The 16,523-nt window shown below is 43.3% G+C and overlaps 1 protein-coding gene across 1 annotated transcript; it reads right to left on the reverse strand.

Moving 5' to 3' along the window:
• Window positions 1-2,110: 2,110 nt before the first annotated feature.
• LOC121007645 (NADPH oxidase organizer 1-like) lies at window positions 2,111-10,344 on the reverse strand. The gene is made up of 8 exons (XM_040439724.1): window positions 10,245-10,344; window positions 9,116-9,196; window positions 7,805-7,880; window positions 7,164-7,341; window positions 5,896-6,095; window positions 4,738-4,851; window positions 3,181-3,298; window positions 2,111-2,826 (listed from the first exon to the last, which is right to left on the reverse strand). The coding sequence occupies exons 1-8, from the start codon at window positions 10,320-10,322 to the stop codon at window positions 2,229-2,231; spliced, it is 1,443 nt and encodes a 480-aa protein (XP_040295658.1). The 5' UTR covers window positions 10,323-10,344; the 3' UTR covers window positions 2,111-2,228.
• Between the last annotated feature and the right edge of the window lie 6,179 nt (window positions 10,345-16,523).

Genomic DNA, 16,523 nt, shown 5'->3' on the forward strand with positions numbered 1-16,523 from the left:
ACAGACCAATATATCACTGGAAACCAGTAAAGCACATGTAATGGGAAAGGTTTCTGAAGCATTAGGACACGTCACTAGTTGGAACCATGAATACCCCCCTCTTTTTTTGGTGCCCTATGTGTGTAAGGGCTCATGCACACGGCTGTCGCCTTTCTAGCGGTCCGCAAAACACGGATACCGGCCGCGTGCATTCCGCATTTTACAGAATGGATGGGCTGGCCAATAATAGAACCTTCCTATCCTTGTCTGTGATGCGGACAATAGTAGGAAATGTTCTATTTTTTATTTTCTTTTTTTGTGGAACGGCCATGCGGATTTAGGGACACAGAATGCACACAGTCATTTCCATTTTTTTAAAAAAAATTTGTGTCCATGTTGAAGTGAATGGTTCTGCATACAGGCCGCAAAAAATAATAATTAACGGACGCCGGAAAAAAATAGTTTCATGTGGTTGTCCAAGGCATCATCTACAGTCCCTTCTCTTGTGTTGGAGTCTCGGGGACCAATCTGAGGCTATCCAGTAAGTGGGGGGCTGCGTCTGCGACATCTTGATTGCACAACCATTGTCTACTTTTGTTTTGGGACTGATTTGTAGTTTGATCGTTGCCAGTGGTTATGGGGGGGAAAAAAGGGGGATCAGGAAAACTGTGCTGGAACAGATCATCTTTCTTTTGCAAACTTCTGCGAAGCTTCAGATATCAGGTTTGCTATCATTCACACAGGCCCTTTGTATTAATTCACATTTAGGGACTCAGGTCACACCTCCCCCTCTGATACATACTGGAAATATCCTCCACACCGTTTGTATGCAAATCAGTTTTTTTTTATTTTCATTGATACAATGTAACATTGTCATATACTGACCATCAGACAAAAGTGATATACGTATAATGTTAGGATTATCCACCTGAGCTTACACATCAAGTATCTAAATCCATGTCGATGCAGGTTAATAGAATAAGGATCACAGCCGAGGCCAACTTTTGGATCAGGCTATGAATTTCTCTTCTTAGGTTGAGGAACACTCAAGTAGTTTTAAAGGGCTTGTCCTGGTCCGTGTCAATGCAATAAGAGACAGCACTGGTTCTGGGGGGGGGAATAAAAAGTTCCCTTTTTCTCATCCCGGACGAGCCCCCAAGTTTATAATAAAATTTATAAGTATCGTATTTTTCGCCCCATAAGACCCTTTTTTTTTTTTATCCATGGAAGTGCTCGTTAGTACCGGAGGACCGGGAAGCGGTGAAGGCTCTGTACTGACCGCTTTCTGGTCCTCTGCTGTCGGCTGCGCACAGCGTGAGGGCGCTCTGTGACCTCTCACTGTGTGCCCCGGTTCACAGCACAGCAGGATGAAGAGGATCGTGGGTGGTGATTGGCGGCGGCCGGGAGCAGGAGAGCTAAGTGGTTTATTTATTTTATAAAGCATGAGGCTGCTGGGGGCTGATCAGAGTCAATGGGGTGATTAAAGGCACGGGGGCTCTTATCCAAGGTCTGATTGGGGGTCATTCACATTGGGGCTGTCACCTGAGGGCTGATTAACATTGGTCTGAACTGAGGTCTAATGAAAAAAAAAATTCTCATTGTCCTCTAAAACCTAGGTGCGTCTTATGGGCCAGTGTGCCTTTTTGGGGTGAAAAATACGGTAACTTTTTTTTTTTTGCCCCTCTTTCCATTAGTACTCGTACACATGGATCTTGCTCAACAAGTTCTTACTAATATGGTTCATCCAATCACAAGAATAATAAATATCCTGAATAAATAATTTATAAAAACAATAGATATAATTGAATGTATCCAGACAAACGGGTTTAGGCTACTTTCACACTGGCTTTCCGTTTGTGAGATCCGTTCAGGGCTCCCACACGCGGTCCAAAACGGATCAGTTTTGCCCTAATGCATTCTGAATGGAAAAGGATCCGGTCAGAACGCATCAGTTTTTGCCTCCGTTCCGCTCTGGAGGCAGACACCAAAACGCTGCCTGCCAAACGGATCCGTCCTGACACACAATGTAAGTCAATGGGGACGGATCCGTTTTCTCTGGCACAATAGAACACGGATCCGTCCCCCATTGACTTTCAACGGTGTTCAAGACGGATCCTTCATGGCTATAGAAGACATAATACAACCGGATCCGTTCATGACGGATGCATGCGGTTGTATTATGGTAGCAGAAGCGTTTTTGCAGATCCATGACGGATCCGCCAAAAAAAAACACTGGAGTGAAAGTAGCCTTAGCCGTATATGATAGCACCCTGCTTTTTCTTGATGGCTGTCCTTGTTGCAGATGTACACTTGTTGAGAATTTCATGCTGTCTGGGTCGCTGAGGAACCCGAGGGGTAATTTCAGAGACATGAGGCTTTGGGGTGCTTTCCATGGCTAGAGTTTCTATACTTATCTTCCTCGGACGTGGTATGGGCGGCACTTTTATGGCTTCTGGGTGGTCGGAGGCAAGAGGTGGATCTCTGATGACTTCTTCTGCCTTAGGTTTCAGCTCTGCTCCAGCGCTTGGAATCACCGCCCCGACTTTTTGCCTTGGTAGTAATGCAGTAGGAGGGTGTTGGAAGCCATATTGTGTATTCACAAGAAGACCACTAAATGACCTGGATTTTTTTCGGTCCAGCTTGCCTTTAGAAGCTTGTTTAGCATCATTAAAATGATTGTCCTTCCTCCAAGATTCTTCTGGTCTGCTCATCTCCAAGGTACTGCTGGCTTTGAAGAGGTTTTCCATAGAGGAGGATTTTCCCTGCTTCATCATGTTTTCAAGCTGGTGACAGTGTCGGTAGGGTTTCAAGTACATCGCTGGAACGTACCCAGATTTTCCATTATACCTGTTGAGAAAGACGAGTATAGGAATGTTAAAAGAGAAACCAGGCATTCTGTGTATAATGCAGGAATGTTCCAGGTCCTCCAGAGGGAGACAAGTCTCTGAATCCTCATTCACATGTCAGTGATTGTGAGCCAAAACCCGGAGTGGAGCCTCCACGGGGATACGGGAAAGATCTGCTCCTGTTCTGTCTTTAGAGCCATACCTGGTTTTGGCTCACAATCACTGATGGTAATCTCTAACCAAAACACTGCCATGTGAGTGGAGCATAAGTTATTCCTAAATCACTCCACTAAACCTATATTATAGGAACACGGTATCTGCACTGAATGTATTAATACCAAATTTAATGTCTTACCTGATCAGCCACCATCCATTGTTTGACTTCTCTATGACTTCTACTAGGACTCCTCTGGAGAAGGACAACTCATCACGGCTCATAGCTTCATAAGATGATGTCGCATAGTAACGGACTCCTGGATAAAGAAAGTGATTGAGTGGTCATCGTGTGATAATATCAGTTATCATTTTACCAGCTTGGGGTAGAAAACAGAAGAGGGTGGTTATAAATTCTATATATTCAGATATTAGTGGAATACCACAAGGGTCAGCATTGGAGGAGTCACTGGTACCACAGGCGTCAGTATTGGAGGGGTCCCTGTTACTAGTGTGGTACCACAAGTGCCAGCATTGGAGGAGTCGCTGGTACTAGTGTGGTACCACAAGGGACAGCATTGGAAGAGTCCCTGTTACTAGTGTGGTACCACAAGTGCCAGCATTGGAAGAATCCCTGTTACTAGTGTGGTACCACAAGGGCCAGCATTGGAAGAGTCCCTGTTACTAGTGTGGTACCACAAGGGTCAGTATATGAGGGGTCACTGGTACCACAAGGGACAGCATTGGAAGAGTCCCTGTTACTAGTGTGGTACCACAAGGGCCAGCATTGGAAGAGTCCCTGTTACTAGTGTGGTACCACAAGGGACAGCATTGGAAGAGTCACAGTTTTTTTTGTTTGTTTGTAATCAGAGATTCATTTTTATTGAAATAAGACTTGTATACAACAACAAGGATTCAGTCATTCTATACATCAATTTCCTAGAAACATAGTGGTACCAGCACCTTAATAAAGTCAAATCATCTTAGTATAAGTTATGTAGACAGAAACTTGATGCTATTATGGTGCAGGGTGTTTCATTAACATTGTTAAATAACAACATACCAACTCCGATTCCACCCTTGACCATGCAGAGAGATAATTGTACCTTCTTATTAGTCATAAATCAGAAAGGGCGTGACAATAAAAAAATAATACTAGTGTATGTATGCGATCTTCCATAATAGATAACTTAATAAGTTAAGATAGGTGACCCAGTAGGGATAGTTGCCCTCTCATGAAATCTCTTGTTAATGCTAATTAAGCCAAATTCACGGTTTCCAGCCAACCCTGCCATATTGAACATTTCCTTTTGACCTACACCCCCCTTTCAAAGCGCAAAACTGTATTCAGCCTATTTATATAGTCTTGTCTATTGGGTGGATTCTCCAATGTTTAGCGATTAAAACTCTCGCTTGGAATAACCTCCTGTGAATACACAGAGACGTTTTGTCGTCTATTCCTGGGGAATTCAGTATACCCAACACACAGACTCTGGGATCATTGGGTCATCTTATCTGTGTCGTTACAGCTATAATTTCTCGTATCTCCTCCCAATATTTTTCCCAGGAAGAGTCACTGTTACTAGTGGGGTACCATAACATTGTATTATACAATTCTAATGTGCCACCTAGCGGTAGAAACAATTCTCAGGGAAAAATAAAGTTTCCATAAATGAGGTTCACAATGTTCCTGTTGTTAGATGCCAATATTTAAGTAGGATACATCTGTATACAATGCAAAACGGGGTGCAAAGCTTACCTTCGTCATCTGATTCTGTATCCGAATCTGTGTCTTGTTTCTCCTCTACTGTCTTTAGGAAAGGAGCTGGAAACCAGGCTAATCTTTTCTCCTCGTTCTCCACCAGCCACCACCCTAGCATGTACAGTAAAAAGCGTAAATATATATTCCATTGACACACAATAGGGGGTCATTTATTATGACCCCCTTTACCAGCTTCTGCCCCGTTTTCCAACTATTTAAAATTCAGTGCACCTACATGGAGGCACACACAGTGTTTTTACACCGCCTTTGACACTGGGAAGTGTTGGATATGGCCTGGCAAATTGACATTTAGGGTGACATTACACACGGCAGATTTTGTGGCCGAAAATTCCACAACTGAAAATCAGTTCCATTTATTTGAATGGGGGGGGCAAGCACATGGATTTCTGCACGCCCCATTAAGGGTATTTTCACACTTGCGTTATTCTTTTCCGGCACTGAGTTCCGTCCTAGGGGCTTAATACTGGAAAAGAACTGATCAGTTTCATCCCCATGCATTCTGAATGGAGAGAAATCCGTTCAGGATGTCTTCAGTTCAGTCACTGAATGGTGTTTTGGACGGAGGAAATACCGCAGCATGCTGCGGTATTATCTCCGTCCAAAATTCCGGATCATTTAATATATTAGCGCCGGCATTAAAAATACCGCAATGCCGGATCTGTCCCATGCGCAGAACATTAAAAATGTGAAAAAAAAATATAACTGCTCCGTTTCTCCGGATGACATACGGAGAGACGGAGCCGTTCTTGCAATGAATTTGTAGACAGATCCGGATCCGTCTACAAATGCTGTCCGTTTGCATGCAGATTGCCTGATCCGGCACGCAGTTCCGGTGACGGAACTGCTTGCCGGATCACTCTGCCGCAAGTGTGAAAGTAGCCTAAGGTGAATGGAACAGATTTTCAGTCGCAGAATTTTCTGCCACACAATCTGCCGCCCTTACACCAGCTTCCTGTCAGGGGCTGGAGCAGATTTCGATCTAAGCGCACGGACTGGCAGAGGAGGCGTTCAATTTATGACCAGGCCTGCATCTGCTCAGAATTAAGTGCATCCTCCAGCATAAAACATCAGTCTGATAAATAACCCTGGGTGTCTTTCCTATGACCTCGCGTGTACTGGCAGGTAACATCTCACCTGAACTCTCCTTGATCAGCACTCCCAGCTTTTCATTGCGCTTGACTTTGAAGGGCCGGTTCTTGGTGTCCTTGGTCTCGTAGTCTTCGATACAAGAGTACATTTGGGACACAATGGGTTCACAGACTGGTGGTTGCGATAGTTGTTTTGGCTGCTCTCTTTTTTGCAGTTCTCTTAATTGGGATGGCATTATCACCATGCTGTAACCAGATAGACATGTTCAATTTCATTTACTTAGTATTTTATATCTTGTCTTTTTATATTCCTTCTTAAGGGGGTTGTCCACTAATTTTCAGACTTTTCAGAGTGGCAGGACCCGCGATGGTCATCGTACTTACCTGATCCCCCAGCGCTGGGTTCTGGCCTCTGGTAAACTTCCTGTTTGAGGCTGCTGCAGCCAATCGCTGGTGGCATCGGTGACCTGCTCCCCTTGCGTCATGACAGATGGGGACACTTCTGCAGCCAGCACTAGGCCGCAGTTGCGACAAACAGGAATTTTACATCCGCAAAGCTAAGAGAAACAGAATAGGTCGGGGAGCGATCAGGTAAGTATGATCACCAAAAATGCTATTCTGAGAGGTCTTAAAATTGGTGGACAACCTCTTTAAAGGGATTTTCTGCTTTGGGCTATCCATTTTTGTTAGAAAGGAACCACAATGATAAGTTTAGATCCAGAGCAATCAACTATAATCTGCAGGGGAACCCAGCAGCAAGTGTACAGTTTCTCTGCAGCACCTCCGCAGGTGAAATCGAGTATTGCATGGTGCTCAGTGAGATCAGTGTGCTTTCTATATAACGAATGGACATGCCCAATCCTCCATGGTATTAGACGCTCCTTGTAGCCACTGCGCTCTAGCTAAAAGGGTTTTCATGTACTTAGATATTGATGATAGGACCGAGATGGCTAACCTCCGGCACTCCAGCTGTGGTGAAACTACGACTCCTAGCATGCTCCATTCATTTCTACGGAGTTATGAGAACAGCCAAGTAAGTGTGCATCTTGGGAGTTGTAGTTTTACCACAGCTGGAGTGTCGGAGGTTAGTGGGTGCGGAGTGTCGGATCCCAACCAATCTGATATTGATGGCCCATCCTGAGGATAGGTCATCAATATGTAAGTACCAGAAAACCCCTTTAATAGATGAGGTTCCTGAATAGGGGACCCTCAACCATGAGGATGGTGTTTTATGTCCATAAGAGGTCTCCAACACATCTGAGAAGACATGATGATGTCATCAGAGTATCAGCTTTGTGATGCAAGCAGACAGACCTGTTTTCGGGGAAGGTGGCATTGAGGTCACTGTTGGTGGGCGTGAAAAACATCATCACTACGTTGCATTGCGAGATTTTGTTGTCGGTTTTCAAAAGTTCCTGGGAAAATGTCTCCAGTAACATCAGCCTCTCTATAAAGCGACTGCTTCTTCTGTTCTTCCTGAAGATCGGCACATCTATAGGGCGGAGGAAGAAATTCAAGACGTGAGTCATGGGAGTGGCTGGACATAGTTTTGGGAAACTGGTCTGTCATCTCATGAGGAAACACATGACTGCGGCTAATATTTACTAGAGATATAATTATTTGCCCATGTGACACCCACAAAATCAAGCAAACATATATAATTAAGGGCGAGGTGAAAGGTTGTCATTGGTTTCAATGAAACCGTCCATAGAGGGGGCCCAGGTGGTTGCTATAGGACCCCAGGAGAAAGGTGCCCAAACTTGGATGGCAAGACCATGTGTGGTATACGCCTCAACAGATGATCTGCATGGCAATCAAACATGGCTGTGGGAATTGGCCACTTGGCCCTTCTGTTCAAAATGGCTGTATGTTTTCCTCTCATTTCATGGAGCCATGGCGCCCCCTAGGCACTGGCATTTTTCAATCGATCTCTGGTATGATGAAGCGGCCATTACCTCTTAGTTTGGGGATCATATTCTCTGATTTTCGGAGTAACCCGGATTCCAACGGGAATTTTTTTCTTAATTGTCGCTATAAACAAAGAAGAAAATAAATTATTTGATTTTAATTTATTATTATACACCACTTTTATCGTCATGGTGGCTTGTGGCTCGAAAGATTTGAATCAAGTCACACATTTTCTGATATCGCCATTTTGCAAGATTTTATGACTCCCCTCAGCCCCTTTCAGGCGCTTCTGTAAAAGAGTCTAAAAAATGTGGTGCCTGCTAGGCACTTCATTTTTTGCCACAAATTCTGCATATTTCACTTCGTAAATACGTTAAAATTAAAAATCTTCAAATCCTTTCTATATAAACTGAAGATAACACTATAGGAAGATTATCAAAACTAATGCAAGGGACAAGGGAAGCAGCTGTCCATGACAACCAACTAACCAATCAGGTCGCTGCTTTCATTCTTCATATGGCCTGTGAAAAATAACAGCTGATAGCTGATTGGTTGCTATGCGCAAGTGCTCCCCTGTTTGCTTGCTCTGTCGACTTCAGCACTGTTGCCTATAGCAACCAATCAGAATCCAGCTTTTATTTTGTGACCTGCATTGGGAAAATGAAAGCTGGACTCTGATTGGTTGCTATGGCCAGCAAGGCCTGATAGATCTAGGATGGGACTGGTAGTTCTGTCCTGAATAGACATTTTCGAGGTTCTCTGTCATGATGAAGTTTAAGCTAAGCCATGGGGGACATATGGGCAGCTGCCATTCTGTTTTTGTTTTTTTCTAACCACAGAAAGACGGGCACATTTATCAATGATGTCATAAGTTCATGAAATAAATACTATTTATCAAAACTGAGGCAAAGGAAAACTGGCTTAGTTGCACATAGCAACCAATCAGATTGATTCTTTCATATTCCAAAGGAGCTCTGAAAAATAAAAGGCTGAATCTGATTGGTTGCTATGAGCAACTAAGCCAATTTTTTTTGGGGACCAGTATTGATAAATATCTCCTTATGTGTGAACGGAATCTAAAACTATACATGAAAAACACAAATTTAAAACATATGACTAAAATGGTGGACAGGTCACATGGTAAGAAGTGTGATTCAATAACGTGACCGCACATAATGGGACTATGTGACAAGTGTGGCACAATTCATGGCTTCTGCCATGGCCTCGCCTAAATACAAGAACATTCATTGCGCAACCGTGTCATCATTCCCTAGTTAAATAATTGCAGAGGCAGAACATACGCCTCACGCGATGGTCGAGACAAAATGTCTCAAAAATAATTTTTCATCGTTACTTACGTGCATCTTTTTGAACTCTTCAAACGTCCGGTAGATGACTATGTCATTGTGGTCGGACCACAGAATTGATATCATATTAATCTGGCAAAATAGAATAAAAAATAAATAAATAAGTACACTATTATTACAGATGGTGCATGGTAGGTGGGGCCCTTTCCAAATTTTGCATATGGGCCACAATAGACTAAAGTTACATCTCTGACTGTCACAAGGACCCCAAGAGTTGTCCAGTTAGGAAAATTAGTTCATATAGTTACTCATGTCTGTGTTATCCCAAGTATAATTACCACTTGAACCCCTCCAGCAAAACAAAAAAAAAAAAAAAAAAATTGGGAATTTATTTCGACTGTAGTATAAAAGTATAAAACATTATAAAAACATTCAAATGGAGCCACCACCACCCACACAAAGAGAAACTAGTGCCCGTCTGCACTTATTCTGCTTTTCATGATCCTTGGGTTGACTTTCTAACCTTATTTTATTTAATGTTGTACACCCTGTAGACAGGGGAGCTATCTCTGCTCCTACCAGGACTGGGCCCCGTTTTTCCATGGCAATAACATAATTGGACTCTCCCTATATATTATAATAGATGGGGGACCCTCTGTCAGGATCCTCATCTCTTGGCCAGAGTGGAGAACCATTATAATGAGCGTCTCTCACTCTGGAGGACCTGTCCCATATTACAACCCATTGATTTGAATAAACATTGTGTAGTGCTTCCTTTGCCCTCTGGAGGCACTGCAGGAAAATTGAACACTCACTGCCAGGTTCTCCCACAGATTACAGGGGGACATTTTGTGATCAGCTTATTGTCAATAGACCCTTCTAACAAGTAGGGGTTGTCCAAGGAGAAGAATCAATTTAAGTAGGAACTTTTGTGAACCTCCGAGTCTTCAATGGTCATAATTACGTTAATGAAACAAAAAAACGTACGCAAATCTACAGAGAACAAGAATGCTATGGACATCCAGAAGAAGGCAAAAATAAAAGCCCTCTGAGGTGGTTGTGCAATGGGTCCTCAACTGGAAAGAGACCTTCTTGACCCCAAATGCTCCATTCAGAATAACTCCCTGGATCTACTACTATAACTAGTAGCTTCAACAAAAAAAATACAGCGGTACGCTACCTTTCGTTTCCCATGCTGAAGAACACCAACAGCTTTGGCTTCCAACGGATGGCGCCCGACTGTAGTCTCCTGAGGCATCTTGCAAACAAACTTGTGAAGACAGTGACAGCTGCTCTTTATAATAATCTGACAACACCCGGCATTAATAACCGCACCAATCAAAGTCACTGACTAAAAATAGAAATTCCTGGCTTTGGAGGAAGTAAAGGATTCAACCTTCAGGCAGTTGGGTAATTCCCTTTCTTCATCATGATGTGATTTCTTCAAGAGTGGAGAATACTGCAAAGACAGGTCACCGATGTCATTTATCAAGTGATATAATAAGAAAGAAATGTATCCTGTAGTGATGGGGCGAGAGCTTGTAACTCTCCGAATGTTAAAGGGACTGTTAGGGTACTTTCACACTAGCATTTTTCTTTTCCGGCACTGCGTTCCGTCCTAGGGGCTCAATACCAGAAAAGAACTGATCAGGCATATCCCCATGCATTCTGAATGGAGAGCAATCCGTTCAGGATGCATCAGGATGTCTTCAGTTCAGTCTTTTTGACTTTTCAGGACGGAGATAATACCGCAACATGCTGCGGTTTTATCTCCGTCTAAAATTCCGGAACACATGCCATTTTCCCATTGAAATCGGCACCGAGTGTTCCGTCAAAATGGATTCGGCATTGCGGTCTGCGCATGCTCAGACTGCAAAAAAAAAATTAAAAAAATAAATGATCCGGATCCGTTTTTCCAGATGACACCGGAGAGACGGATCCGGCATTAAAATGCATTTGTCAGACGGATCAGGATCCTGATCCGTCTGACAAATGCCATCAGTTTGCACATGTTTTGACGGATCCGGCAGGCAGTACCGGCGACGGAACTGCCTCCCGGAATCCTCTGCCGCAAGTGTGAAAGTACCCTTTTAGATTGGGGCTACCAAATGACTTCCAATGTAGGGTGAAAGTAGGTGACCATAAAAAACCCCGATAATTATTCACACCAGATCCTAATGCTCATCTCTAAACTCAAACTTGGGATCTTTTTTTCTATTAGCCCTAAGATTGAAAGTAAAACAACCCACTGAGCAAGTATCCCTCAGACAGAACTGAGCCAAATATGGCGCAATAACACTGGTAAGGCATCTTTCACACTAGCATCTTTGCCGGATCCGGCAGGGTTCAGCAAACACGCTTCCGTTACGGATAATACAACCGTCTGCATCTGTTATGAACGGATCCGGTTGTATTATCTTTAACATTGCCAAGACGGATCCGTCATGAACGCCATTGAAAGTCAATGGGGGACGGATCCGTTTTCTATTGCGGCAGATTGTGGCCGAGTAAACGGATCCGTCCCCATTGACTTGCATTGTGGGTCATGCCGGATCCGTCTTGCTCCACATGACAGGACAGAAAGCAAGCTACAACATGTTGCGGTTTGCTCTCCGGTCTGGGAACGCAACTAAACGGAACGGAATGCATTTTGGAGCACTCCGTTCCGTTCAGTTCAGTCTTGTCCCCATTGACAATGAATGGGGACAAAACGGAAGCGTTTTTTTTTTCGGTATTGAGCCCCTATGACGGATCTCCATACTGGAAAACTAAAACGCTAGTGTGAAAGTAAATAGTGATATATAGAGGCTCACCTGTCTGTCAGTAAGGATATGGTTCTCGCGTCGTATTGACTCACCCAGTCAAAAAATTAAATGAAGCAAATTTCTAATGATCATGACAGGCACTCGTTAGCTGAGACCATCCAGAGATAGTTGGCAAAGGGTTAACATTTATTAGCACCAAATAGCAACATAACACTAGGTTACATTTTAGGCTCCTGATGAGGCATCAGTAATGATGTGGAAACGCGTTGAGCCGTGGATACAAATTGACATAAGAGTGGCGAGGGCAAACTGTTAGGCCTCTTTCACACAACCGTATGGCTTTTTCAGTGTTTTGCGGTCCGTTTTTCACGGATCCATTGTTCCGTTTTTTGTTTCTGTTGTGTTTCCGTTTCTGTTCCGTTTTTACGTATGCCACATACAGTATACAGTAATTACATAGAAAAAATTGGGCTGGGCATAACATTTTCGATAGATGGTTCCGCAAAAACGGAACGGATACGGAAGACATACAGATGGATTTCTGTATGTGTTCAGTTTTTTTGCAGACCCATTGACTTGAATAGAGCCACGGAACGTGATTTGCGGCCAATAATAGGACATGTTCTATCTTTGAACGGAAATACGGAAATGGAATGCATACGGAACCATTGCAGAACCATTGAAATGAATGGTTCCGTATACGGACCGTATACGGAACATTAAAAAACGCCCTGTAAACGGGGAAAAGAAAACAAAGTCGTGTGAAAGAGGCCTTACATTTTAGGCTACTTTCACACTGGCGTTTTGGCTTTCCGTTTGTGAGATCCGTTCAGGGCTCTCACACGCGGTCCAAAAGGGATCAGTTTTGCCCCAATGCATTCTGAATGGAAAAGGATCCGCTCAGAATGCATCAGTTTGCCTCCGTTCAGTCTCCATTCCGCTCTGGAGGCTGCCTGCAGCGTTTTGCTGTCCGCTTGACGAAACTGAGCCAAACGGACCCGTCCTGACACACAATGTAAGTTAATGGGGACGGATCTGTTTTCTCTGACACAATAGGAAACGGATCCGTCCCCCATTGACTTTCAATAGAGTTCACGACGGATCCGTCTTGGCTATGTTACAGATAATACAAACGGATCCGTTCATGACGGATGCATGCGGTTGTATTATTGTAACGGAAGCGTTTTTGCAGATCCATGACGGATCCGTCAAAAACGCGAGTGTGAAAGTAGCCTAAACAGCAACATTTAATTGTGGGGCTGCTGTGGTTAATTACCAGCTGCTCTATTTGCGGCAAGAGTGGATAATAGCCGAATGCTCTTATTATGAATGAGAGGGAATAGAGGGTGATTTATCAACAGCAGTCCCCACTGAAATGAGCGGGTTGGGACGTCTGAATAGTTGTCCTCGGGTTAGCTATGAGGCTACTTTCACGCTAGCCATTTGAGACCACCCAGAGATAGTTAGCAAAGGGTTAACATTTATTAGCACCAAATAGCAACATAAAATACATATAAACCATATAAAATTAAGAAATTAAAAAAGTTAAAAAATATATGGAAAAATGTTGCATAAACGGCAAATGCAAGTGTGTGACATATTCATTCCTCCACTACTTGGATTCTTCCAGAAGACTGTCGTAACATGAAACAATATATCTCCGCCCAATGAAAAAAGTCCAATGAGAAAAGGTTCGCCTGAGTCACCGTATTAGCTTATATCATTAGCCGACTATGAGATTTCTACAATATTTAGTGCACCAACAGCGAGGTGCCCTCATGGGGTAGATTGTCAGACCCACAACGACAATCTACCCCCACCTCTGTAGTTAATCATGCTCAATAGTATATCAATCTTCGTATCTCATAAGCGGTATGAAGAGATACAGTGTATGAGTCCTTATACAACAATATGTTAGTAGCGTATATTGTTATGGGGGCCGCTTGCCCTGAGGTAGTCGAGGTGTTAGTTTGATAGAGTCAATACCTGCCGCTACACCGTGGCGTCCCACGTGGCGGTACAACAGGGTGTATTTTACCTCTTTCTTGGAGTATAAGATTAATGCAATACCTTGTCTCCCGACTGTACAGCTCCAGGAGGTCCGTGCTCGGTGTACCACAGGCCCGACAGTCCAGAGCCTGACGTCTTACGTGTGCCGGCTTTTTTCTCTTGCGGCCCCACAGCTTGCTAATGAGGCACTGGGACAAGAGCTGAGACATTAATATTCGATGTTGTCAGAACAATATTTTCATTCTTCCTCCATAGATACTCTCAGATAGATCTAATAAACTTTTTTGTTTTGTGATTTTAGCATCCCCCCTCCCCCTTTCTCTGTGATTTTTAACAGTAAAGTATCACCTTAATAACAGTGCTGGCTCCAGTTTTTATACAAGACACTTGGTGACATCTGTAGAGTTGAATTGATCTTTCTCTGTCCCTTGGCTTCACATGGACTGATCTCCTTCCTTCGTGCTTTTTGAAAGGTTGATAGTTCGCCATATTGCCATGGATGATGCATCAGCAGTGGGCGTTTTTGGAGCATGGAGCCAGCTTGTCCCCTGGTACAGCCCACTCCAGGACAAAGGGGTTCTGTCTTCTGTCCAGTAGAGGGAAACTACTTTTTCTTGGGCTGATGCATGCTTCCTGAAGAACTCTTGCTTGATTACCAGGGATACTTTAATTTACCCCTTTACTGTCCCAGACCACCAGGAATACTGATATTAGACTGTTCACTGCCCTAGACCACGAGGGGTACTAACATTGAACAGTTCACTGCCATAGACCACATTGGCTTTGGATGTCAGCCCCTTTACTGGCTTAGATCTCCATGGACACTGAACCCTTCACTAGCCAGATCACCAGGGATTCTGTAATTTACCTCTTTACTGTCCCAGGCCACCAGGAATACTGAGCTTAGCCCTAGACCACCAGGGGTACTAACATTGAACAGTTCACTGCCATAGACCACATTGGCTTTGGATGTCAACCCCTTTACTGCCTTAGATCCCCATGGACACTGAACCCTTCATTAGCCAGATCACCAGGGATTCTGTAATTTACCCCTTTACTGTCCTAGATCACCAGGAATACTGACAATAGCCCATTCACTGCCACATATCACCAGGGGTACTTACATTGATCCATTCACTGCCCCCTTCAATGACCTAGATGACCAGGGACTTTAACGCTTTCACTATCCTAGACCACCAGGGGTTCTGACATTATTTGAACTCAGTGTATAAACAGTATGCAGTAAACTTTGTAAGAAGAGAAATGGAGCAGACGGGGTTTTTCTTATCGCCCTGTGTGGCAGAGGGTTATCATGTCCTGTGGCCAAACACAGGTGTTAAATGGATGAAAACTTTTTTAAAGAAACTTCACCACCTTGTCCTTAGGAAGTATCTGATATTGCATCTACCTAGAAGGTGCTGGAGTATCACAGGTCACATGTAGCAATATGTAAGCCTGTATTTAGCACATTAATCATGCATGTTTGTTTACAGTAATCTAACTTCCTGAATGCATCAACGTAAACCATCTTCCTGCTCCCGAAATACTGAGGAAATTTGAACTCAAAAAAGGTCAAAGCACACCGACAACAATTGCTTAAGCTTTTAACTATACTCTCATCCACATCTGATAAGGAACAGAATATATATATATATATACATCATGATTGAACACTGATCAATAATACCTGGATCAATTTACCTCTTTATGTTGATAATCATGTGGATTATTGGATGTAATAGACAAATTAGGATCATCTATATCGTACACATTGATCTAGTTGTGTCCCTGTCTTCCTCAGTCATAGTTCTGAGCCACCAGCAGTCCGCGGCCCATTACTGAGGGAGACCGGAGAACACATAGCTGATTTCTGTGAATATTTTTTATCATTTATTTTTATTTTATTTTTATACAAATGTATATATATATATATATATATATATATATATATATATATAGATTTGAATGTCTGTATATTGTTGCTTATGTTGATTTTGTTTACATTGTGTTACAATAAATATTAGTTTTCGGTACAGTTCCTGATTGAGTGTGATTGAGTGGCTGTTAATATTATTGCAATGTTACTCTACATTTACAGACTGTGGGGCGGTCTGATAACAGTGCACCTATATTCAGAAACCAAAACGGGAGAGCCGCTACAATTCCTGTTCAGTAATAACATTCTACAGAGGGTGCTGAAACCCTCGAACCACATCGTACATCTCGTATATATCTTACACAGATGTTACAAAACTCCAGCCTTTTAAACAATATAGAGTTCTGGGATTCACCACTTTGTCCACAAATCAAAATTTGTCTAGGAGACTAGAGGTAGCTATACACCTCTGATAGCTGTCAGCTTGGTCAGCCAGTAGCTTTTCCTGTCCACCCCCTTCCCATACGCATGGTCGTTCAGCTCAGCTGTGTTCTCAGTGGGGAGAGGAGGAGGATGCTTTTGAGAACGAAGAATTGAGAATGTTGACATGCGAGATGCGTGATCCCTCTGGCCTCTTACATCTATCCACATGAACATTAGATGGTAGGCCAATCTTTCTGAAATTGGTCCAGTTCAGCTACTGTGTATGGCCAACTTTCCCTCCAAATGTGTTATGGCAGAAGTCTGTGCCCACCACCGTTTCACTCCTTCTGGCGGGCATGACTGCTTCAGGGTTCTGGTGGTCTGG

Source organism: Bufo bufo, chromosome 7 (assembly GCF_905171765.1).
Source record: "Bufo bufo chromosome 7, aBufBuf1.1, whole genome shotgun sequence".
Lineage (NCBI taxonomy): Eukaryota > Metazoa > Chordata > Amphibia > Anura > Bufonidae > Bufo > Bufo bufo.